The 26,975-nt window shown below is 47.5% G+C and overlaps 1 protein-coding gene across 10 annotated transcripts in view; it reads left to right on the top strand.

Annotated features, from left to right (window-relative positions):
- The window catches only part of rnf180a (ring finger protein 180a), a 216,935-nt gene that overhangs the window by 25,786 nt on the left and 164,174 nt on the right, over positions 1–26,975 (top strand). For 3 of the 10 annotated variants that reach the window (XM_072496955.1, XM_072496946.1, XM_072496947.1), the window contains 4 exons: positions 10,463–10,573; positions 12,398–12,696; positions 13,999–14,128; positions 18,310–18,405. In XM_072496955.1, the coding sequence (XP_072353056.1) occupies positions 12,686–12,696; positions 13,999–14,128; positions 18,310–18,405 (237 nt within the window). In that variant the 5' untranslated portion in view covers positions 10,463–10,573; positions 12,398–12,685. The remainder of the gene's footprint in view (positions 1–10,462; positions 10,574–12,397; positions 12,697–13,998; positions 14,129–18,309; positions 18,406–26,975) is intronic. The other 7 variants (XM_072496950.1, XM_072496949.1, XM_072496952.1 and 4 more) reach the window with 5 other exon arrangements.

Below are 26,975 nucleotides of genomic sequence, written 5' to 3'. Positions count from 1 at the left end.
GTCCTGAATGCGCACAGACCGAAGGTGCTCAGCAAAGCGATCACCCGGTCTGCGTTTGGTCTCTCCAATATAGAGGAGACCACATTGGGAGCAGCGAATGCAATAGACCAGATTGGAAGAGGTGCAAGTGAAACGCTGCTTAACCTGGAATGAGTGTTTTGGGCCTGGGATGTTAAGCATGAAGGAAGTAAAGGCGCATGCAATTGCATGGAAAGGTGCCATGGGTGATGGGAGAGGTACTGGGTATGGTGGAGGAGTGGACTAGATTATCTCTGAGGGAACGGTCTCTGTGGAATGCTGAAAGAGGGAGTGAAGGGAAGATGTGTTTGGTGGTGGCATCACGCTGAAGTTGGCGAAGGATATTGCGAGGCCTGGATAGAGTGGATGTGGAGAGGATGTTTCCACTTGTCGGAAAAACTAGAAGCAGAGGACACAATCTCAGACTAAAGGGACGGTCCTTTAAAACAGCGATGAGGAGGAATTTCTTCAGCCAGAGGGTGGTGAACCTCTGGAACTCTTTGCCGCAGAAGGCTGTGGAGGCCAAATCACTGTCTTTAAGTCCGAGAAAGATAGATTATTGATTAGTAAGGTGTGGTAGTCACCACTGTTGTATTGTATTGTATATAAGGGTATTACAGTAAGGCCCCTGTACTACAGGTACGGGGGTAGATCCCTGGCTGCTGGCTCTGCCCAGGAGGTGGACTATAAATGTGTGTGCTTTCCGAACAGCAGCCATTTCGTAAGCTGCTGTAGGAGGTCACACATCTCTGTGTAATAAAGCCTCGATTACATTCTACTCTTGTCTCGTCGTAATTGATAGTGCATTAATTTATTATACAGAGATTTTTCAAAGATGGACCTCCGCATCAAGCCGGATCGCCTGCAGCTGCATCCTCAAACAGACAACGCCAAAAAGGACTTTGAACATTGGCTAGCTTGCTTTGAAGCATACATCGGGTCTGCGCCAGACCCAATCTCAGAAGCACAGAAGCTCCAGATTCTGCACACGAGGTTGAGCTCCAATGTTTTTCCCCTCATCCAGGACACGCCTACCTACGCAGAGGCCATGGCGCTACTGAAGGAGAATTACGCTCAGCAGACCAACAAGATCTAGGGCAGGCACCTCCTGTACACGCTGCACCAACTTCCCGATGAGTCTGGAAGATTTCTGGTCTGCCCTGCTCGCCCTGGTGAGAGACTGTGACTGCCAGGCCGTTTTCGCCATTGAACATTCGAACCTGCTCATGAGAGACACGTTCGTTACGGGCATAGGGTCTGACTAGATCCGCCAGTGCCTCTTAGAAGGGCCACGGTTGACCTCGCGGCAACCAAGAAACTAACGCTCACGCTCATGGTCACCACGCAATGTACAGGCTTATGCCCTCGACCGCATGGCCCACCCCCCCCTGTGCATCGTGGACCCTGCCAGAGGCCACCCCATCGTGGACCCCATCAGCGACCACCCCCAGCCAACCCCATGCCTGCGCCGAGTGGCAGCCAACCAACCCCGGGGGACCCAAGTGCTACTTCTGCGGACAGACAAAACATCCCCGGCAGCGCTGCCCGGCGCGGAGCGCGCTCTGCAAGGCCTGTGGCAAGAAGGGACATTTTGCTGCAGTGTGCCAGGCCCGCTCAATCGCCGCTATTGTCCCGACAACCCCCACATGCGGCCGTGGGCCCCGCCATCTTCCTCTCCTCAGACCGCGTGCGGCCCGTGGGCGCCACCATCTTGCTTGCCTCAGAACCAATGGGCACCTCCATCTTGCCAGCCCCAGGCCATGTGCGGCCCGAGGGCGCCGCCATCTTGCCTGCCCAGGACGCGTGCGGCCCGTGGGCGCTGCCATCTTACCCGCCTCAGGACCCCAGCGCGTCGGGCACCTCATCGGGCTGCTCATCGCCTGCAACCGCCGACGACCAGCCTCGGTCACGATCGACCAGACCCGACCTCACAAACTCACGACTGCTTCGACAAAGGTGAAGGTCGACGGGCACAAGAAATCCTGCCTTCTGGACTCCGGGAGCACTGAGAGCATCATCCACCCCGATGCGGTAAGACGCTGCTCCCTCGCGGTACACCCCACTAACCAAAGAATCTCCCTGGCCTCCGGACCCCACTCCGTGGCGATCCGGGGCTACTGCATCGCCACCCTCACCGTCCAGGGCATAGAGTTCAGCGGCTTCCGGCTCTACGTCCTCCCCAACCTCTGCGCTGCTTTGCTACTCGGCCTGGACCTCCTGTGCAACCTCCAGAGCCTAACCCTGAAATTTGGCGGGCCCCTACCACCCCTTATTGTTTGCGGCCTCGCGACCCTTAAGGTCGACCCGCCTCCCTGTTTGCAAACCTCACCCCGGATTGCAAACCTGTCGCCACCAGGAGCAGATGGTACAGCGCCCAGGATAGGACCTTCATCAGGTCTGAGGTATCATCGAGGCCAGCAACAGCCCCGGGAGAGCCCATGTGGCAGTGTTGAAAACCGGGGAGAAAAACAGGATGCTCGTTGACTACAGTCAGACCATTAATCGGTATGTTCAGCTCGACGCGTACCCCTTCCCACGCATATCTGATATGGCCAGTCAGATTGCACAGTACCGGGTCGTCTCAACAGTGGACCTGAAATCTGCCTACCACCAGCCCCCCATCCATAAGGCGGACCGCCCATACACTGCGTTTGAAACAGACCGCCGCCTTTACCATTTCTGTCGGCGTCACCAACGGGGTCTCGGTCTTCCAACGGGAGATAGACCGAATGGTTGACCGGTACGGGCTGCGGGCCACTTTCCTGTACCTGGACAACGTCACCATCTGCAGCCATGACCAGCAGGACCACGACGCTAACCTTTCCAAATTTCTCCACACCGCCACACTGCTCAACCTAACTTAGAACAAGGAGAAGTGTGTGTTCAGCACGAACCGATCAGCCACCCTCGTTCAGAACGGAGTTCTAGGGCCCGACCCCGATCGCATGCGCCCCCTCATGGAACTACCCCTCCCCCACTGCCCCAAGGCCCTCAAACGATGACTGGGGTTCTTTTCGTATTACGCCCAGTGGGTCCCAAACTATGCGGACAAGACCCGCCCACTCATTCAATCCACCGCTTTCCCACAGACGGCTGAGGCTCACCAGGCCTTCAACCGTATCAAGGCCGACATCGCCAAGGCCGCCGCCCTTCCAAGTCGAGAGTGATGCATCAGACGTCGCTCTGGCTGCCACCCTCAACCAGGCAGGCAGGCCCGTGGCATTCTTTTCCCGCACCCTCCATGACTCCGAAATCAGGCACTCCTCCATCGAAAAGGAGGCCCAAGCGATCGTTGAAGCTGTGCGACATTGGAGGCAGTGCCTGGCCGGCAGGAGATTCACTCTCCTCACTGACCAATCGTCAGTTGCCTTCATGTTTAACAACACACAGCCGGGTAAGATCAAAGACGATAAAATCTTGAGGTGGAGGATCGAGCTCTCCACCTACAATTACGAGATTTTGTATTGCCCCGGTAAGCTCAACGAGCCCCCTGATGCCCTGTCCCAAGGTACATGTGCCAGTGCACAAGTGGACCGACTCCGGACCCTGCACGACAATCTCTGTTACCCGGGAGTCTCCCGCTTTTACCACTTCATTAAGGCCTGCAATCTGCCCCATTCCATCGAGGAAGTCAGGGCTATCACCAGTGACTGCCAGGTCTGCGCGGAGTGTAAACCGCACTTCTACCGGCCAGACCGTGCACGCCTGGTGAAGGCCTCCCGCCCCTTTGAACGTCTCAGCGTGGACATCAAAGGGCCCCTCCCCCTTCACCGACCGCAACACTTACTTTCTTAATGTGGTCGACGAGTATTCCCGATTCCCCTTCGCCGTCCCATGCCCCAATATGACGTCTGCCACCGTCATCAAAGCCCTCAATACCATCTTGGTTTCCCCGCCTTCGTCCACAGCGACTGGGGATCCTCATTTATGAGCGAGGAGCTGCGCCAGTACCTGCTCAACAAGGGCATTGCCTCGAGCAGGACGACCAGCAACAACCCCGGGGAAACGGGCAGGTGGAGCGGGAGAATGGGACGGTCTGGAGGGCAGTCCAGCTGGCCTTACGGTCCAGAAATCTCCTGGCCTCCCGCTGGCAGGAGGTCCTCCTCGACGCACTTCACTACATTCGGTCGCTCCTGTGCATCGTGACCATCGAAACCCCCGTGAACGCCTTCCCCAGGAAGTCCACCTCTGGGGTTTCGCTCCCAACGTGGCTGGCAGCTCCAGGATCCGTTCTCCTCCGCAAGCACGTGCGGTTCCACAAGGCTGACCCGTTGGTTGAGAGAGTACAGCTACTCCCTGCGAACCCGCAGTACGCCTACGTAGCTAATCTCGACGGCCGCCAAGACACGGTCTCCCTCAGGGATCTGGCACCAGCTGGGTCCCCCCCCCACTCCCCCGGCGCACCCCACCACTCCAGGGCAATCCGTCCTCCCCTTGCTCCCACCCGGGGGTGAAGAGGATTTCGACACACTCCCAGAGTCACCGAAGACCAAGCCGACACCTGAGTCGCCACCAGCACTGCGGCGCTCTCAACGCCAGATCAAGGCGCCCATCTAAATTTGTAACCTTCTCTGTAATTTTAAAACCAATCTGTATGTATATACTTTGTATATATAAGGGGCTGTTTAGCACAGGGCTAAATCGCTGGCTTTGAAAGCAGACCAAGGCAGGCCAGCGGCACGGTTCGATTCCCGTCAGGCACCCCGAACAGGCACCGGAATGTGGTGACTAGGGGCTTTTCACAGTAACTTCATTTGAAGCCTACTTGTGACAATAAGCGATTTTCATTTCATTTCATTTCATTTCATTTCATATATAGTTTTCCACCACCCCCGCTGGACTCATTTTTAATAGGGGGTGAATGTGGTCGTCACCACTGTTGTATTATATTGTATATATGGGTATTACGGTAAGGCAGGTACGGAGGTAGATCCCTGCCTGCTGGCTCCGCCCAGGAGGTGGAGTATAAATGTGTGTGCTCTCCGAACAGCAGCCATTTCGTAAGCTCCTGTAAGAGGCCACACATCTCTGTGTAATAAAGCCTTGATTACATTATACTCTTGGCTCGCTGTAATTGATAGTGCATCATAAGGGGATCAGGGATTACGGGGAGAAGGCAGGAGAATGGTGATGAGAAAAATATCAGCCATGATTGAATGGCGGAGCAGACTCGATGGGCCTAATTTTGCTCCTATATCTTATGGCAATAAGGGCTGTGTCATGGGCGTGAATTATACTATTGAAGTTGTAGCCTCCAACTAATAATCCAGGAAGGTTTTCAATCTCTCTCTTCACTATGCAAATTGAACACTCCCGAGGAAAGAAACACGCCCTAGTCTGACCCCTCTTTTTATCTTCATAATTGCTTAGATTGTTTTCAATTTTTAGGTCTGCGGTTTGTTCCCAATAAAGATTTCTTATAACTCAAAAGATTCTTGCATCAAGAACAAGAGACTCCAACATGCTCATCAGTTCTTCGCGTTTCACCTTATCAAATGCCTTATTATAATCAATAAAACACATGAACAGATCCTTTTCCAGCTCCAAGGTTCTTTCTGATAGCATACATACCAGAAAGGTCGCATTTCTTGTTCCTCTATCTACTACAAAACCACATTGAAGAGAAATTTCTGGCTTTAACTTGCTCATAGCCCTGTTAATCAGTACTTGTAGAAGATCTTAGTAATGTGACTCATCACACTAATAAGAAATAATAAATAATAATCACTTATTGTCATAAGTAGGCTTCAATGAAGTTACTGTGAAAAGCCCTTAGTCACCACATTCCGGCGCCTGTTCGGGGAGGCCGGTACGGGAATTGAACCCGCGCTGCTGCCTTGTTCTGCATTACAAGCCAGCTGTTTAGCCCACTGCTAAACCAGCCCCTGAAAGTGCGATGGTGTTCACATTCATTTGCTGTGGGCTTTTTAGGAAGTGCAATAAATATTGATTTATTTAAATCTTCTGAAATTCCTCCTATGTTATAAACTGCATTAAAGATCGGAGACAGTTTATGTATTCCAAAGTTTTCTAAACTTGTTCACTTGGGCCTTTGACTTTATTGTTTTTCATCTTATTTATTGCTGTTCTTACTTTGTCTTTCATGATTTTGTCATGGAAGAGAAAGTAATGACTATGAAGAAGAGGATACTGGTAACATTTCATGATGAGCTCATTAAAACCGAACTTCAGTGAAAAACAATTTGAGGTGATTTTCCTAATGGGTGATTTAATAGGCAACATAGTTGGACTGCATGGCCTTGGTGATCCCAATGAAAGAGGGGCAATGTGGATCAATTGGTGTAGCAAATGATCAGGTTATTCTAAATAATTGATTCAAAAAATATTCAAGGAGGAAATACACCTGGAAAAGCCTTGGTGACACGACCAGAAATCAAATTGACAGTGTGATGAAAGAGCAGGTTCTGAAACACGGTTCAACAAGCGAAGACCTGTCGAGCACTGATTGGAAGTAACAATGTACCTGCAGTTCACTCCATCAAAATAAAGCTGAGGATATTGGGAAAACAGCGACATTAAGAAGACTAGATTATGAACTGCTCAATATAGAGAGCTCAATTTAAAAAAAAAAAAAAAAAATGCAGAGTGGAAGTTGAAACCATTTGAAGACCAAGGAAACCATTCAAAATGGGAAACATCCAAAGCATCAGTGTTGGAATTATCAAAAAGCACCATTTCAATATTAGAAAAAGCAAAAATGGACGACAGATAAATTTTGGACCCGATGGAAAGGATCAAACAAAAATGTGTTGAAGAGAAGGCAAAATTTTGAACAATAAATGTATCAGAATAGAATATTTTAAAAACACAGCCTAAAGAATAGCGCATAAAGACATTAGGGTAATGATGGGAAAAGTTGGATGCTGGCAGATGCATCAGAATGTTGTCTAAATTATCAGACACTTTGAGCAGTTTAATTTTTAAATGTTTTACCCAGGTGCCCTTATTTGTGAGATGAACAAAGGACAAGCACAGGTTCACGATTCAACCCAAATTCATTCACAAACACAATAAAACAGTTGTTATCCCAAATATTGTCATCCAAGATTCTAATACTACCCATGACGATGGACTTGATCGAGCTGCGGGTCCAATCCTCTGAGTCTGTCGTCTCAGGGCCTTCTTCTGCGAAGGTGGGACTCTCACGCCTATTCCGTGCATTCTGCAATATCTCTCAAAATAGGTTCTGTAATTTTTTTCTATGATAGGTGTCATGCTAACTGGTCTCCAGTTCCCTGTTTTCTCTCCCTCCATTTTTAAGCAGTGAGGTTACTTTTGCTGTTGTCCTGTGCATGGGAACTGCTCTGGAATCCAGTGAAGTCTGTAAGATCAGAACCAAACCAATATTTCTCCAGCTGTGTCTTTTATACCCCAAGGAATAGGCCATTGGATTCCTGGAATTTCACAACTTTTAACCCTGGTAAATGTTTCAGTACAATTTCTTTACTAATAATTTCTTTAAATTCCTCATTCTCACTGGACTTGTCATTACCCTTATTTCTGGAATTTGTTTAGGGCAGCACAGTGGTAGCACTGCAGTCTCACGGCGCGAGGTCCCAGGTTCGATCCCGGCTCTCGGTCACTGTCCGTGTGAAGTTTTTCTCCCCTTGTTTGTGTGGGTTTCGCCCCCACAACCCAAAGATGTGCAAGGTAGGTGGATTGAACATGCTAAATTGCCCCTTAATTTAAAAAAATGAATTGGGTACTCTAAATTTAAAAAAAAAAATTCTGGAATTTGTTTTTTGTCTTCTGCTGTAAAGATTGATGCAAAGCGTTCATTTAATGATTGGTGTTGAATTCTAGAGGTGCGATGTGCATAACTGCCCTTGATGTCAAGGGACCATTGCAAAACTGGAGTCAATGGGTATCGGGGGGGGGGGGGGGGGGGGGGGTGAGTAGGCTCTCTACTGAATGAAGTCATAGCTAGTGCAAAGCAAGCTGGTTGCGGTTGTTGGAGGCCTAGAAGATCGCTACAGGAGTTCCCCATGGTCATGTCCTAGGCCCAGCCACCTTCAACTGCTTCTTCAATGATCTTCCTTCCCAACAGGTGGTCAGAAGTGGGGATTTTCACTGGTGATTGCACAGAATTCAGCACTATTTGCAATTCCTCAGATAAGGGAACAATCTGCGCCTGCAAGATTCTGATATTCAGGCTTGGGCTGACAAGTGGCAAGTAACATTTGTGCCAGGCAATGATCATCTTCAACAAGAGAGATTCTAACCACTGATTGGACGTGGAGAGGATGTTTCCACTTGTAGGAAAAACTAGAACCAGAGGACACCACCTCAGATTAAAGGATCGATCCTTTAAAACTGAGATGAGGAGGAATTTCTTCAGCCAGACGGTGGTGAACCTATGGAATTCTTTGCCGCAGAAGGCTGTGGAGGCCAATTCACTGAGTGTCTTTAAGACAGAGATAGATAGGTTCTTGATTAATAAGGGGATCAGGGGTTATGGGGAGAAGGCAGGAGAATGGGGATGAGAAAATATCAGCCATGATTGAATGGCGGAGCAGACTTGAGGGCCGAGTGGCCTAATTCTGCTCCTATGTCTTATGGTCTAACCACCTCCCTTTGACATCCAAAGCTATTAATAACGCTTAATCCCCCACTCTCAAACATTCTGCGCATAACCATTGAAACTGAATTGGAGCAGCCATATAAATATTTTGAATACAAGAGCAGGTTGGAGGCTGGGAATTCTGTGCTGAGTAACTCTCCTGACTACCCAAAGGCCACAAGGTACAAGTCAGGCATGCGATTGAATACTCTTCATTTGCCTGGAATAATTCTGCTTCAACAACCCAATACCATCCAAGACAGCAGCCTGCTTGGTTAGCATCCTGTCCACCATCCTAAATATTCACTCCCTCCACTACTGGTGCCTAGTGACAACAGTGACTACTTGCAGGATGTAGTTCAGGAACTTACTAAGGCCACTTTGACAGCACCTTCCAAACTATGACCTATACCACCTAGAAGAACAAGGGCAGCAGGTGCATGAGAGCATCACCACCTGCAAGTTCTCCCCTCCATGTTGCGCACCACCATGACTTGGAACCGTATCACAATTTCTTCACTGTTGCTGGGTCGAACTCCCAGGGCCCCTTCCTCACGGTTTGTGCACGTATCTACAATCGATGGACTACAGTGTTTCAGGAAAGTCAATCAGTACTATCCTCTCAACGGCAGTTAGGGTTGGAAACTACTTGCTGTCCTTTCCGGTGATGCTCATATCTCATGCACTGATTGGGTGGGGGATGAGGGTTGCGGACGATTAAGTCAAATAGGTCGTAATGTAAAACTGGAACTGCATACCACAGGGCATATGAGATCAGGATGTGTTCATCTAACTCCCACCCATATGGCTTGGGATCCTGATGGGGTAGTAGGGGAAGAGCAGAAGATGTGGGTTTGATACCTGCTTGGTGGGAGGAATTGAATTGATTTAAAATGTTTTCAACTTTTACTAACTGATTTCCTTTATAAGGAGAGCCACATTGCCAGAATGCCCCCGTAGGTCTTCAGGGTAGTGCCTTAACTACAAATCACCAATCATCTGGAAGTCTTTTTTTTAATGACATTCATGGCGGGATCCCGCTTCCCGCCATCGGAATAGTAATTAGGGAACACATCCCCACTGACTCCGAAGTGCCCCAAAGCCATTTCATGCTCAGGTGGGTATTAATTGGCTGCAGGTAGGCGTTCCACCATTCACTTGAACAAGAACTACAGTGGGCCGAAGAGTAATTGTATAAGGATGCCACCGGAGATCAAGGTATGTTCAAAGGGCCCCCGAGTGGGAAAGGCTGGGAGGAGAAGGGGAGCGCTATTGGTAGTGAAGGTGAAGGGGATAATCTGGCTATCAGGGGAGAGGCTAGTAGGGAGAGAGAAATCCAGAGGCTACTGCACCTTAAGTGGGGGAAGGGGGGGGGGTTGGCGGATGGAGGTGCCCCAATCGCTCCCCCCCCCCCCCCCTTCCCAGCCAAATTCTGTGTCAGTTGATTATCAGCTTCCCCATGCAAGGTCAACCCGCCCTTGTGTTCCCTTGAATAGGCACACATGGGGCTGGAATTTATGTGCCTTGGTGGGTATGTTTCCGATGTGGGTGGCAAGCTCCAGAGGGCAGGGACGTCCTGCCTAGTTAGGGGTGGAAGTCCTACACTGACCCTGTTAAACCCACCCCTAATGGGTGGAGTGGGTCATCTCCACCAATATTACTTCTGGGGCGGTGGGGTGTGTGACCCGTCTGAACCTCATCCTTCCCACTTCCATTTTATTGACCCCAGAGCCACTTTTTAGCATCGCTGTCAACAAGTTGCCACTGATATAGGGAGGATGATTTAAAAAAAATGAAAGAAAGTAGCCAACATTTTTCTACAAAATCAGAAAATCTCACAACAACCATCTCTACTAATTGCAGTTGCATCCAGAATCTCATCGCTAAGGTGATCGCATGTTAATGAAGTGCCAACGGCTCATTCAAGCTGCTTATAGACTGCACTGTGTCTGAAATTAAGTTACTAATTAAAGGGTAAGTATTTATTGAGCTGCCCGAAATAGTCTGTGTGCTTAATAAGCTATAAGTGACGTCTTTGTAATTGACTCTTATGATAATGTCAAATGGTTTACGCCATATGTCTAATATGTGGCTGCCCATGCGAAGCATGAACGATTTAAATGGTAGAGATTGTAATGTAGACAATGGACCGTGTTCGTCATTATACAGGAAGGTGGAGTTTCCATCATTGTACTGTTATTTTGGGTGGATTGAGACTTCTCTAACTAGGAGCCTCATAATCCTATAGGCTGTTGGCCCTTTCTTCAGTTCACTTATTTCAACTATTTTCATTTTACTAGATAGCAGAGTAACTTGAATGTCCTGCTTCATATAAAGAATCAATGAGCTATTCAGCAAAACTATCCAAGAATGCAATTCACAAGCAGTTTAATGTATCATTGTAAATTAAGTGGTTATTCATATTATATATCTGCTGGATTGAAGTATCAGCTGCCTTGTGAGAATATGGTTGAGAGACCAGTTGGTGAGTTTTGTGGACATGAGCTCAGAAAGGACACAATGGAAGATGGGAGAAAAACATTTCAAATATATTTTTAAACATTTTTCCAATTGAGGGGCAATTTAGCGTGGTCAATCCACCTACCCTGCACATCTTTTGGGTTGTAGGTGTGACGCTCGTGCACGGACACGCGCACACACACACACACACACACACACACACACACACTGGGAGAATGTGCAAACTCCACACGTACAGTGACCCAGGGCTGGGATCGAACCCGGGTCCTCAGGACTGAGGCAGCAGTGCTAACCACTGCGCCACCATGCTGCCCAGATGGGAGAAATAATAAAGAAAGATGTGAGTTCAAGAGTAGGGTGGTCAGGGAACCTTGGGAAATTTTGCCTGGTGTGCTTAGGGGAAAAGGGGGGGGGGGGGGGGGGGGGAAGTGGCAGGGGTGGCTGAGAGCATGGTCTTGATCTAATTGGCAAAGAAATCTTGAGCTCCTTACCTTGTTGCGCCATAAATATCCATATCTAAGGATCCTAAGAATTGCTCATTGCAGCATCCAGCTAATTCTGAAATGATTGGTATAATCTATGCTGTTTTCTGGAATTCTATTCTATGTCCTAATCATTTTTTGTGTGAAGGAGGATTTCCTGACTAGTCCTAAATTAACTTTTTTTCCCCTAGTTTCAACCATGTGTCCATTATTCTACACTCTCAATTTAATGTACTGTCAGCTTAATTTACATTTTCCATGCTGTTTACAATCTGTACACTTCAATGAATCATCTGTCCAATGCTTCTTTCTGACAGCAGCAGGTTGCATTAATGTAGAACTTTTGAACATAGAAAGACATCCCAATGTGCTTCACTGAGGTGGAATCAGAAAATAAAACCTGGCTGAAAATTCTAGGTTCTCCAGCTTTTGCTCAATTCAAACTTAGACACTGGGGATCATCCTTGTGGCTTTCTCTGTATTGCCTCCACTTTGAACATCTTCCTTCCATCTTGGCAACTAGAACTTGACTCCACTTCCCTTGAATTATATTCCCCGCTGCTTTGCATTGTTTGGACATGTTTTTCATACAATTTATACCTAGTCTCCGAGATTGCTTTCAGCTTAATCTTTGCCTGTCTCAACACTAGTGTATGTTGCCTTTTTTCCCATCCTATGTCACATTTATCAACACAAAATGTAATTCTCCATTGTTCTTCCCTCTTGAAGGTTTTAAAGCATTCTCATTCTGAGCTGCCTCCATTTAGTCAGTTGTTCCACATTTGTGCATTGAATTTCTGAATCTGGGTTATTTTTGGAAATTATTAAATTACAGGTCCTGGCACAATCCTGGGCACCCCACCCTCCATCGCAACAATATAAAATAGGATTTCTAATTTTAGCTTGAGCGATATGATCCGAAAATAGTTGACCATAACTTCCTCCAAGAGGCAAACATTGCTACTCGGCACCCACTTGCCTGCGCCAAATTTTGTCCATGACTGTCTCGGCCTACCTTCCTAACTCAGGCCGGGCGGGAATATGGGTCCCTCGGTCTAGCTTCGGAGTCTAAAAGAAACGGAGTGAAGGAAAACACCGCTTCCCTATTTTACAGTACCATCTTATGCAGAGCAGGTGAGTTTAAAGGTTCTATTGAAAGGTCAGGGAGAAAATAAGTGGGTGGGACATGGGAGGGAGTTAGCAGGTCGGACATGGAAGGTGTGAGTGGGCCGGATGTGTGAGGGGTGTCGGACATGTGAGGGTGTGAGCGGGCCGGACATGGGAGGGTGTGAGGAGTGCTGACATGGGAGGGTGTGAGGGGTGTCTGACATGGGAGGGTATGAGAGGTGCTGACATGGGAGGGTGTGAGGGGTGTCGGACATGGGAGGGTATGAGGCTTGTCGTACATGGGAGGGTGTGAGGGGTGTCGGACATGGGAGGGTGTGAGGGGTGTCGGACATGGGAGGGTGTGAGGGGTGTCGGACATGGAAGGGTGTGAGAGGTGTCGGACATGGGAGGGTGTGAGAGGTGTCGGACATGGGAGGGTGTGAGAGGTGTCGGACATGGGAGGGTGTGAGAGGTGTCGTACAGGGGAGGGTGTGAGGGGTGTCGTACATGGGAGGGTGTGAGGGGTGTCGGACGTGTGGGAGGGTGTGAGGGGTGTCGGATGTGTGGGAGGGTGTGAGGGGGGTTGTACGTGTGGGAGGGTGTGAGGGGGGTTGTAAGTGTGGGAGGGTGTGAGGGGGGTTGGACGTGCGGGAGGGTGTGGGGGGTCGGATGTGCGGGAGAGTGTGAGGGAGGTTGGACGTGTGGGAGGGTGTGAGGGAGGTTGGACGTGTGTGAGGGAGGTCCGACATGTGGGAGGGTGAGAGGGGGGTCGGACATGGGAGGGTGTGAGGGGTGTCGGACATGGGAGAGTGTGAGGGGCGTCGGACGTGTGGGAGGGTGTGAGGAAGGTCGGACGTGTGGGAGGGTGTGAGAGGTCGGACGTGTGGGAGGGTGTGAGGGGGGTTGGACGTGCGGGAGGGTGTGAGGGAGGTCGGACGTGCGGGAGGGTGTGAGGGAGGTCGGACGTGCGGGAGGCTGTGAGGGGGGTCGGACGTGTGGGAGGCTGTGAGGGGGGTCGGACGTGTGGGAGGCTGTGAGGGTGGTCGGACGTGTGGGAGGGTGTGAGGGACGTCGGACGTCTGGGAGGGTGTGAGGGAGGTCGGACGTGTGGGACGTCGGTGGTGTGCTGGAGGGGTCGGATGTATGGGACGTTGGGTGGTGTGCTGGGGGGGTCGGATGTATGGGACAACGGTGGTGTGCTGGGGGGGTCGGATGTATGGGACAACGGTGATGTGCTGGGGGGAGATGGTTGGACAATTTTAACGGCTTCTACATGACGACTTCTAATGTCTGTTACTCCACCACCAATGTTTTTGTGCTAATTTTCAGACAGAAATATGAAGTTCCAATGGATGTTCACATAATGGAAGGATTTCTACGATGCCGGAAATGCCGACGATTTGTACTGGATGCTGGTAGTTTGTCTCCTTCCCATGGGGTGCAGCCTTCCAAATCACAGGTTGTGTGTAAGCCTTTAATAATTCTGTAACAAATGTGCAGGCTCTCAAGATTGTTTTTAGCACTTGCTATTGTTGCTGTTATATTTGTAGCATTCTACTGTTGCAAAATAAATAATGTGACTGATACTGCTGAGTTTTCAAATGGTTGCAAAATTGATTTCAGTAGAAATACAACAGATCATTTCCAAAGAAGAGTAATTTGGACTCTAAATGTTAACCCAGTTTTTCTCTCCACAGATGCTGTCAGACCTGCTGAGTTTTTCCAGCATTTTCTGTTTTTACTTGCTTTAATGATGAGGAGGCAGAAAACTATTTGGTTCAACAGACTGAGGACTGGGTTTCCGTGCCCTGATTTTGGATTGGTTTGGAGGCGGGGTGATTTAAAACATGACAGCAATGTTGTGTGGCCGGACATGTTACTTTTGTTTCCAGAATTACAAATTTTCCTGGAGAGGGGGAGTAGGAGAAGTGGGCCTCTGAATTCATAAATGTGACGACACGACCGTAGTGGGTCAGATCCCAAACAACGGCAAGTCAGAATACAGGAGGGAGATGGAGAACCTAGTGGCGTGGTGGAATGACAACAATCTCTCCCTCAATGTCAGCAAAACTAACGACCTGCTCATTGACTTCAGGAAGTAAAGTGCTGTACACACCCCGTCTGCATCAACGGGGCCGAGGTGGAGATAGTTGACAGCTTCAAATTCCTAGGTGTGCATATCGTCAAAAATCTGTCCTGGTCCACCCACGTCGACGCTACGACCAAGAAAGCACAACAGCGCCTTTACTTCCTCCGGAAACTAAGGAAATTCGGCATGTCCACGTTGACTCTTACCAACCTTTACAGGTGCACCATAGAAAGCATCCTATCTGGCTGCATCACAGCCTGGTATGGCAACTGCTCGGCCCAAGACCGCAAGACCGATAGCGAATCGTGAACACCTCCCAGTCCATCACACAAACCCGCCTCCCATCCGTTGACTCCACCTACACCTCCCGCTGCCTGGGGAAAGCGGGCACCATAATCAAAGACCCCTCCCACCCGGCTTACTCACACTTCCAACTTCTTCCTTCAGGCAGGAGGTACAAAAGTCTGAGAACATGCACTAACAGATTCAAAAAAACTGCTTCTTCCCCTCTGTTACCGGATTCCTAAACCACCCTCTTATGGACTGATCTGATTAGTGCTACACTCTCGTATGCTTCACCCGATGCCTGTATCTATGTATTTACATTGTGTACCTTGTGTTGCCCTATTACATATTTTCTTTTCATGTTCTAAATGATCTTTTTGAGCTGCACGCTGAAAAATACATTTCACTGTACTCGTACACGTGACAGCAAACAAATCCAATCCTAAACAGCCCAACTAAATTAGTTAAGGACTTGTTATAATCCTGACTCTGTACCCTTTGGAATCTTCCCGAAGTCGTTGGTGTTTGGCAGCTGTCTGCCTCAGACCAGCCGCAGGCAGGCATGGACCATGCCGGGAACAAGCCATGGATACCAGAAAGGTTTAAAATGGTAATTCTTGATGCTGTTTACAGGTCAAAAGCATTACCCCGTTAACATTAAACTGACAGCAGTCCATTACAGGTGCAGTCATTAAAACCTTTGCCAGTTTAGAGGGTTGACATCCTTTTGGCATAATGTGGATGTCAGAGTAGAGGCCAAGGTTGCTTGGATATCACCTGAGGACTGTAGCGGGAAATGGCTGCTGCATCTCCGAAATGGAGGCTGTTGGAGATTATGAGCAGTAACCTGAACATAAAGAATAGAACACCAGGCATCAGGAGGTCAGAAGAGAGGGACAAGAGGAAGGAGATACTATCCTGAGCACAAGATCTACAGGCAGAGTTGAAGTTACCTGGAGATGACAGAACCAAAGGAGATTGTAACTCTGGGCAAATTGTCGCAGACCTCTGCAGCATGTCATTGGCGGCTGTCCGCTGGTGCATCACCCGCTTGACAGATACGCAGAGGGGTTGGTTTAGCACACTGGGCTAAATAGCTGGCTTTTAAAGCAGACCAAGGCAGGCCAGCAGCATGGTTCAATTCCCGTACCAGCCTCCCCGAACAGGTGCCGGAATGTGGCGATTAGGGGCTTTTCACAGTAACTTCATTGAAGCCTACTTGTGACTAAGCAATTTTCATTTTCATTTCTTCACTGAGTCTGGACAACACTTCAGATTCACAACTATTGGGGTATTGTAAGCTCAGAGGATGCTGAGTCTGGTGTCTGGATTTTAGGTGGTGGCCTGAAATACCCTCCTGCAAGCATCTTGGTCACTGTAGTTGCCTGCTCTTCTTAACATGGCTCTCTAGACAGATGTGAACCTTGAGGATAGTAATGCCCTGGAAGGGGACAACTCATAGTGGGAGGAACAGGAGGGTAAAACAGAGGCAGGAATTAGAGGCATAGAGAGACGAGCAGACGTGCCTCCACTACAGTGTTTTTCAAACTTTTTTTCCGGGGACCCATTTTTGCCGACCTTGGCGACCCACGCCGGCTGATATTCGCGACTCACACAGGCTGACCTTCGTGACCCACCATTTTCTCTTACCTTGTTTGCTGCTGACAAAATGGAGGAATCTCAATCGCACCCAAAGCACATGACGTCGACGTTCGGGGGGCGTGACCAGCTCTCTACCTCCCTTCAGGCAGGAAGATTACATTGCATTTTAAATAAAAAAATCTTCTCCTGCTTCTCCGATTGTGCAAATAAATGGACTACCTTGGCTAATAAATGGAAGGGTTCCAGATGCCTCCTTAACCACCTTAGCAACCTCCCCTGCTACCTTCAGGAATCTGTGAACATTCACTCCAAGGTCCCTCCCTTCCTCTACACTTCTCCGTATCCTCCCATTTATTGTGTAATCCTTTGCCTTGTTTGACCTCCCCAAATGCATTACCTCTCATTTCTCTGGGTTGTATTCCATTTGCTGCTTTTCTGTCTACCTGGCCAGGCCAGTAGCTGCTTTATATTTTGATCGACATGAGGGATAAAGTATTTGCTTCTGTATCTATTTGCATTTCATTCAATTGCGAGGTGTGGGCTGGTTGGCTGGCCAGAATGTTCTTTTGTTTCTCCACTTGTTTTCTCTCATGTATGAATAGTGCCTTATTCTCAATTGTGTTCCGAATGAAGCACAAATGTGGACATGGGCTGGTTGGCCGAATGTGGTGGTATATTCAATGTAATTCAGTGTAACACAGGATTGGCTACTTGGGTGCTGGTAGCTCAGTCGGATTTGGGATCAGAAATAGAAAATAAATTCATACCAGAATTAGAAAAAAAGTACCTTCCCATTTTGGGTGAAATCTTGCCTTTAAATGCTAGCTGATCAGTTTTCCTTATTGGAGCTCACGGAACCACGCGGTTCTGCGCATGCACGCCAATGGTCGCGACTGTCATTTTGAAGGTCGCCTGCAGCCGGCATTGTTAAAATCCGGCTGCTGCGACTAGCATGCGAATATGCGCAATCGGGAGCTCCGCGACGGACGGCTCTGCGACCCTCCCGACACCCACCCACCACCCACCAGCGAGTCACGACCCCCACTTTGAAAAGCTTGCTCTACTATATGATAAGATGGCCTTCTGCCACCCTCTGGGAAGAAAGTCTCCCTTTTCCACATGAACGCTTAGCCACCGGGTGCTCCTCTGTGGTACGGAGGCAGGCTTTGGCATAAACTCTTTCATTCAGGACAACCAACAGCCTCAGTAATGGGTGCCTTGGATGTCTGAAACCCATCTCCATTACTTGCTGGTTTAGCACAGTGGGCTAAACAGCTGGCTTGTAATGCAGAACCAGGCCAGCAGCGCGGGTTCAATTTCCGTACCGGCCACCCCAAACAGGCACCGGAATGTGGCGACTAAGGGCTTTTCACAGTAACTTCATTGAAGCTTACTTGTGACAAGCGATTATTATTATTATGTCCACTAGCCTGAATTATACAGAAAACCTGTTCCCATATCAGTTAAGATCCTGTCCCCGTGAAAATCCAAGCTTCAGTCAATTTCCCATTTGGAGGTGAGTTTCTGACTCACAGACTCTCCTGTTTCCTGCATGTTTCACTAATTCTTATGGGCCATGTTTAGTGTTAGTTTCCTTTTTTTTGTTGTTGTAGGGCCGTTGGCGGTTTTATTAACTTTACAAATCTAATTGTCCTTTATTTTAGAATGCTGCTGAGGAATCTATCGGGCAAAACAATTGCATGGTTTGGCATGTGAATTTAGAGGCTCTTCCTTCTTGGATAACAGAAGAAATAGAGAAGGTAAAGACTGCTGATAAGAATAGGGAATGCTGCATGTACATAATTGGTCACTTTTAAAGGAACGCATCCTCAAAACTGGGTTAAGGGCTTTTTTAAAATAAAAATTAAGATACACTGTCAAACAATCACCGAAAGTAACACAGATTTGACTTAAGTTAGTAACATGGAAAAATGTTTCTGAATTACATGCAATGTTTTCCTCTATAGTATGACATAAACATATTGTTCTAAACCAGTGTTTTCTAAACTACAGTGTTGCAATGTTAAAGACTGGGTTCATATCGTTTAATAGTCTTGATTGACATTTTATCAATGAGCTAAGTTTTTGGGAATCTTTGCAGCCACATTAAAGTTGTGCTACATTTGCATCACTTCAAAGGAAAGTATAACATTCTCTCAATGATTCATTTAACACCATATGAAGTATAATTTTAGTGGCTGGCCAAGGTTTCACAAATGTTCAGAGGGTCTATTGAACTTCCAGTGTTAATTAATACTGGAAGGGAGACAAACCTGGAGCTGTTGTCTCTATGTCAGGAATTAAAGCTTTAGACCGAATTTTTGCTAATATTTTATAAGAGGGCATGATACTTCTAGACAACACATTCACAGGTGGGATAACTGCGGGAGACCTCACTTTACAATTACTGAGCTCAGTTATAGGTCTTTTTCTAATTCTAATTGTTTGTTTAACGATGGATTCACTTTTTTTATCCTACAAATAAATTATTTTAGCATGCCTCGTTCATAATCAATCTTCACTATTGGTATACACTGATTTACATCAGCTCAGCATTTCAAGCAATAGGTCTCATAATAATCTTTATTGTCACAAGTAGGCTTACATTAACACTGCAATGATGTTACTGTGAAAAGCCCCTAGTCGCCACATTCCGGCACCTGTTCGGGTACACAGAGGGAGAATTCAGAATCTGTCAAAATTTGCTAACATCACGTCTTTCGGGACTTGTGGGAGGAAACCGGAGCACCCGGAGGAAACCCACGCAGACACTGGGAGAACGTGCAGACTCTGCACAGACGGTGACCCAAGCTGGGAATTGAACCTGGGACCCTGGAGCTGTGAAGCAATAGTGCTACTGTGCCGCCCACACACAAGCTGTACATGTACAGAAAAGGTAAACATAGTTGTCAAACATGTATTGTGCAATACGAAATATACAAGGCTACCCTATATGACAATAGCTGGTGCAGCCTTAAAAAACTAAAGCAGAGTGATAGATCATTGGTAACCCATGGAATTTCATAGTGTTAGATTTTAACTACCAAGAGTGACCAGAGAGCTCTTTCCTGGATCGATAATCCCAATTGCAGCCAGGTGGTATAATAATGTACTGCCACTGATAATGGATAATACTGCCACCTGTAGTATAGTTGCACTCGTTTTGTATGTCCTATTTTGCATTGGTGAGGAAAACATACTATCCTGGGGATGATTTTCATCCTTTGATGCTTGAGCGTACTTCGGCATGTCAGTCATCTAAACCTTCAGTGAAAGTCTGCAGACTGCAATGATACCTCTTCTCTCTAAACAGAGCATTATGAGTGTGTTGTCAAATTTGGAAGGGGCAGGGAAAAATTATTTGGGAAGTGCTGTTTCAAAAAGCTTAGTAAATCAATGAAAACTAAAGGAACAATGTGGAGTACGGGACTAACACTTTAGAAATTGTAAAATCAAATCTCAACACTGCAATTTGTGGAACTGAATTCAGTCAATCTGATCGACTGGCTTGCTAGCATACTTGTCAGTATGGCCTATATATGACTCGTGTCCGATGCTATTTGGTTGATTTAGTCCTTCAGGGCAATTAGCATTGACATGTTGCACTATTGCAATACCTTTCCAGGGACTCATTTGAGTGAAGATGATCCACTGCATATTAGTGCTATTGTACAGTGCACACAAATAGAAGTAAATACCGTTTCTCAGTCAATGTTTTCCACTCTTGGTTTTGGGTACATCTACAAGCAAAACTTGTAGAAAGGGAAATGGGTGAAAATTTTTCCGAGCAAAGGGAGGAGAAAAAACTGAAAAACTTTAAACTCAGCACAGTTGATTCACTTGAGGAATGACCAATGAACAAAGTTATTTGTCAAGCTTCACAGCTCAGGGGGGGGAAATATTGTGCAAAAATGGGATGGCAGGAATAAGTAAAATGCATCAGTAGTAAAGATTTTGCATGTTTAGTGCTTTTTCAATGTCTAAATATAAAAAAAAGTTTATAACTTGTAACATTGAAAATGGACTGGAAGACATTGATGCATCAGCAGGATACAACCAAACTGATTAAATTGCATATTTTATGAAGTAAATAGTAAGTACCAATTTTACTATTCTTAGATCTGTCTTTTGTTGCTGTGTTTACTTTGATAATAGGAGAGCGACTCTTAGCCTTTATTTAAGTTTTGTCTTTTAACAATATAGATTTTTTTCATTAACTTTCCACTGAGCAATTTCAGTAGCAGTTTAGAATTATTTTTAACTACTGCAGTTTTGCTGTGTAATATTTATGAAATCATTAATGTAAGGACTTGAAATTATTAGTTGTACAATTCTGTTTACCAAAGTTTTTTATTTTCTTTATTTCCGCTCAGATTAACATTTAATTTTCTGAACGATACGTTAAACATAAAAAGAGGGTTTACATTTGAATCATATGTTATTATTGCTAAGGTGCTTTTTTTGTTTGGTTCATCTGCCACCTTTCCCTAGTTCTGTAGGAGATTTTTTACTACGGCAGTTGTTTTGTCCTCTATTTTACTTGCCCTTCAGTCACACATTACCAATCTTTTTGCATTCCAAGTGAGACTAGGTGATTACCATATAGAGAAAAAGTGAGCCTGTTTTGTCTTTTTGATGGCAATGATTAGTTCACAACACATCAGTGCAATTTCATTTTGAAATCTTATCTCAATAGTTAGGTCACAAGGACAACTTTGCTAAATGTGTTGACTATATGCTGTTGTGTCACATAAAATAGACCTTGAGCAGGGTTTTCCGCCCAACCTACTGTGTGTTACATGGCGGTGGAGGTACCCCCCCCCCCCCCCCCCCCCCCCCGGCTGGCGGTTAGACCTGGTCTCGCCATTGTCAATGGGGTGTCCGTTGAATGCACCCTTCACTGCCTGGAAACCTGAGGCAGGGTGCGCCATCACCGGGACCGGAAGATCCCTCTGGTGTGAACGGCCAGGAAATTCTGGTCATAGTAACTCAATTCGTCATAATTAGAAGGTCACAAAACCTTGCTGCATGCCTGCCCTACATTGGAGAAAGATTTGAATCAACTTGGGTTGCAGAATCAAGCTACACAATTTTCCGCATTAATTTGAGAACTGGTAACGTTAAACATTCTAATATTTTTTGAGTGGGGGGAGGGGTTTGGTGGACAGTGGTGTGATTGTGAAAAGGAGAGGGGTTCAATTTGGGATAGAATCCATTGGCGGAATTCTCTGTTCCTGGGACTAAGTGTTGATGGCGGGACACGATTCGTGGACTTCCACGACAGCAAAACTGCGCCGCGCCTGGACCGATTCAAAGAAGAAAGAAAAGTACAGCACAGGAATAGCCCCTTCGGCCCTCCAATCCTGTGCTGATCATGATGCCCTAACTTAAATCTTGTGCCCTTACTTCGTCTGCATCCCTCTATTTCCTCCCCATTCATGTATCCATCCTCTTAAATGTTGCTAATGTGCCTGCTTCAACCACATCCTCTGGCAGTGCATTCCAGGCACCCATCACTCTGTGTGAAAACCTGCCCCGCCCATCTCCCTTAAACTTTCCCCCTCTCATCTTGAACCTGTGTCCCCTTGTAATTGCCACTTCCTTGGAAAAAGCATCTGATTATCCACCCTGACTATGCCCCTCATAATTTTGTAGACCTCTATCAGATCTCCCCTCAGCCTCCATCTTTCCAGTGAAAACAATCCTAGTTTATTCAACCTTCCTCAGAGACAACACCCTCGAGACCAGACAACATCCTGGTGCACTCTCTCCAAAACTTCCACGTCCTTCTGATAATGTGGTGACGAGAACTGCAAGCAATACTCCAAATGTAGCCTAAGCAAAGTTTAATACAGCTGCAACATGATTTCCCAACACCTGTACTCAGTGCCCCGGCATCAATGCAAGCATGCCATATGCCTTCTTAATCACCTTGGTTACCCGTGTTGCCACTTTTGGGAACTGTGGGCATGCACGCCCAGATCCCTCTGTAGGTTAATGTTCTTAAGGGTTCTGCCATTTACAGTATACTTCATACCTAGATTTGATCCTCAAAAATGCATCACCTCGCATTTGTCCCAGAGACCCTCACCTTGGTCGGGCACTTTAGTGAAAAGGCTCCTGCGACACACTCTGGTGCTCACCATACAGATGCTTATCAGGTATATCAGGTGGAGGTAGGAACTCCCGAAGGGGTGGATGGTCAGAGGACAGGCTGACCCCAGGGACTAGTTGCCATTAGGACGGGCTTCTGGAACGGGCAGTCCCATCGATCCTAAGGGGTTCAGTCGCAGAGACAGGGAATACGTGAGGGGTAGTCGGCGAGCATCTCGCACCTATCCTAGGCCCAACTATCTTCAGCTGCTTCATCAATGACCTGCCTTCCATCATAAGTCAGAAGTGAGGAGGTTTGCAGATGACGTCCGGCTTGGGAGGGGAGAGTTGTTATGGCGGAAGGTGGGGTGTGGCGGGGGCACCCATACTGCTGGTGGCACTCTGCAGAACCAGGGATCAGGGTGGGTGGTCAGTAGGGTGCGCAGCAAGATGGCTCCTCGCAGGCCGGCAATGGTGGTCCATTCCTTGCCGCTGCCCCAGTCCTGTGAGGGGCCACCCAAGCCCTGGCAGGGCTCCACCCCAGCCAGACCGGCCAGTGTCACAGCCTGCAGCCCACGGTCGCGTCTCACCGTGTCCTGCTTCCTCTCCCTCCCTCATCAGCCACGGCACCAGTTTCACGATTTTCAAAAGCACAAGTGAACCTGGCATCGGGAATTCGTGCTGGTGGAGGCGGAGAATCATGGAGGCCCCGAAAAATAACCAAGTCAGGCCAGCTAATGATATGTTATGTGCGGAGTAGAATGCATTGATGCTGCTGTCGAGGCACCGGAGAATTGCGATTTGGTGTGAAACTGGCACCCACCAGGCTTTCGCCGTCAAAACCCGATTCTCCGCCCAATCGGTTTCCCGATTCCGGTATCAGCTGACGGAGCATCCTGCCCCATATCTCTGGAATTTCTGACTTTTTGAACTCCCTGAACAAACCTGCACACAGTTTGGGGGCCAGTGGACATTTTCTGCTTACCCCACCCCCAACATTGCACAGCTAATGTATTTGTGTATAATGGGGTGGTTCAGCTTGCTTCTGGAAGTAGGTGTGTACTCTGTTGTGAGTCTTGAGAAAGCAGTCTCTTTCCCCCGTCAAATAAACTGAACACAAAGGTGTGGAGAAATTACATTTACATATTGCCACCTCTTTCCCCCCCCCCCCCCCCCCCCCCCCGCCAAGAGACCGTGTGATATGGGAAACTAGCATCTACTGGCAAGGAAAACCTAAACCCCTTATGCCCATCCCTCGATCCAGTTGGGTTATCTACCAGGTGCTCCTTCATTTCTCATCCCACATTATTTTAAATCTGGCCTCTTGTTATTGATCCTTTCATGGGCGGTTTCTCCCTATCTATCTACCTTTTGCATGCTATATTCAGGGTGGCGCAGTAGCACAATTGGTTAGCACTGTTGCTGCACAGTGCCAGGGTCCCGGGTTCGATTCCCGCTTGGGTCACTGGAGTCTGCACGTTCTCCACATGTGTGCGTGGATTTCCTCCGGGTGCTCTGGTTTCCTCCCACAAGTCCCAAAAGATGTGTTTGTTAGGTGAATGAGACACCGACAGAGTGAGAATTTGGTAATTTGGTGCAGTGAGGTAACCAGGAAAGGTAAATGGTTAATCAAATTGTGCTATTTTTCAGTTAAAAGTGCAGTGTAGATTAGTGTCTGATTGGCTGAAGCTGCCCCCACGCTAATTGCTGAGAGGCGGTTATCTGGCAGTCACCTGAGGCCTGTTAAGGGGCACAAAGGTACACATTGTATTCTTCTCTTTGAAGTTTTAGTGTGAGTCATCCTAAAGTCTTGTTCTTTTTAGCGTTAGTTTTATTACCTCTGATTATGTCACCTTTGCTCACGAGTCGCCAGGTATCTTTCTGATACCGCCACGTGGTTCAAGCTCGAGTTATGATTAATAAGTCAGCACACCGCTTAGTAAGATTGAAATCAACGGTCATTTATTATATACAACAATTAATGCTTACACAATAATCCTACTATCTATATCGAAACCTACCACTACTGGCCAATACTTAACTTTAGGAAGGGCCCACCAGGTCAGGGAAACGAATGGCTTATCGAATCGGATCTGGCCCGCGGGATTCAAAAGGCTGATACGGGTTGATGGCTAGGAGTCTTTATCGGGTAGCGATCGCTGGAGTCAAACTTACAGTTTCTGGTCGATGTTCTTGCGAATGTCGCGAGCAGGAGAAGAAGGGAGAGAGAGAGAGATCTGAACTTGGCCCCTCACTTTATAGGGCCCAGCGGCTTCCCGCCTCTCGGGGCGGCCCTTGACCCTGAGTCGCAAGTGATTGGACTTGTTCCCAATCACTGGGTTCGATATGCTCCAATAATGGTGCGATTCCTCGATCTGGGGGTGGTCGTTCACCTGTCTTTGTTTCGGCCACTGCAGGCGCCGACAGGTCTGGCCCGGTATTCAATTGCTAATATGTTGCAATTGTTCCCGGGGATAGCCGATTAAACTGCAGATGTCTGGGTTGATGTGCTGCTAATAGTCTTGAGTAGCGATCTGGGCCGACTTCCCCACATCCGAATACGCTATTCTGTCTGCAGCTGTCCGTTTGTGTCGTGTTGGCTGCTTTTCCCATCAGACTCTTCGGTTAGCCATTTTAAATCGGGTTTTGGCCAAATTAATAGGGAATCCGCCATTTTAGGTGGCTACAGTCTGTATAAAAGACAGACAGAAAGTGCACTAAGTAAGCATTGCGCTGGTCAAGAGACACAGCCTGAGTGAGTGAGACACAGACAGAGTGAGAATTTGGTAATTTGGTGCAGTGAGGTAACCAGGAAAGGTAAGTGGTTAATCTAATTCTGCTGTTTTTCAGTTAAAAGTGCAGTGTAGATTAGTGTCTGATTGGCTGATGCTGCCCCCACCCTAATTGCTGAGAGGCAGTTATCTGGCAGTCACCTGAGGCCTGTTAAGGGGCACAAAGGTACACATTGTATTCTTCTCTTTGAAGTTTTCGTGTGAGTCATCCTAAAGTCTGTATAAAAGACAGACAGAAAGCGCACATTAGTAAGCATTGTGCAGGTCAAGGAGACACAGCCTGAGTGAGTGAGACACAGACAGAGTGAGAATTTGGTAATTTGGTGCAGTGAGGTAATTCGGTGAAGAGTGGGAGAAGGTGCTGTTTTGTTCTCTCTCTTTCTTCGGGCCTAATTTTGGGAGCCGTTCGGAGGAGGAGGAGTAGTCTCTGTGTTTAAAAACCTAACGGTAACTTCCTGTTTTCCAGTTTGTTTGTTTTCCCCCCAAAAGTGACGTCAGAGGGAAGCTGTGATCTGATTGGTTGATAGCAAATCTGCCCCCAATTTAAAAAAAAAAAAAAACACAGCTATACTCGTAAACTTAAATTAAACTAATTAATTAATTAGTGATGGCTGGTCAGGTGATGTGCTTGAGCTGCTTGATGTGGGAGCTGGCAGATCCCATTGCGAGCTGCAGCGACCGCATCTGCAGTAAGTGTTGGCTGCTCGAAGAGCTCCGGCTCAGAGTTGATGAGCTGGAGTCTGAGCTTCAAACACTGAGGCACATCCGGGAGGGGGAGACTTACCTGGACACTGTTTCAGGAGGCAGTCACACCTGTCAGAGTAAGTAGTTTAAATCCTGCCAGTGGCCAGGGACAGCAGGGTGTGACTGCAGGTCAGGCAGGTAAAGGGAACCAGCAGTCAGGAACTCAGGAGCCTCAGCCCTTGACTCTGTCCAACAGGTATGAGGCACTTGCTCCCTGTGTGGATGGCGAACAGGGCTGCAGGAAGGATGAGTCAGCTGACCAAGGCACCATGGTTCAGCAGGCCATTCAAGGGGAGGGAGTAAATAGGCAAGTTGTAGTTGTAGGGGATTCTATTATCAGGGGGATAGATAGTATCCTTTGTGAGCAGGATAAAGAGTCCCGCATGGTATGTTGCCTGCCCGGTGCTAGGGTGCAAGACATCTCTGACCGGCTTGAAAGGATACTGGAGAGGGAGGGGGAGGATCCAGTTGTTGTGGTCCATGTCGGTACCAACAACATAGGCAAGTCTAGAAAAGCGGACCTGTTTAGAGATTATAAAGAGCTAGGATTCAAATTTAAAAAAACAGGTCCTCAAGGGTCATAATCTCTGGATTACTGCCCGAGCCACGTGTAAATTGGCATAGGGAGGCAAGAATAAGGAAAGTTAACACGTGGCTGAAAGAGTGGTGTGGGAAAGAGGGGTTCCTTTTCATGGGACACT

The sequence above is a fragment of the Scyliorhinus torazame genome, chromosome 3 (assembly GCF_047496885.1).
Source record: "Scyliorhinus torazame isolate Kashiwa2021f chromosome 3, sScyTor2.1, whole genome shotgun sequence".
Lineage (NCBI taxonomy): Eukaryota > Metazoa > Chordata > Chondrichthyes > Carcharhiniformes > Scyliorhinidae > Scyliorhinus > Scyliorhinus torazame.
This window is presented reverse-complemented; position numbering and strand designations above follow the sequence as displayed.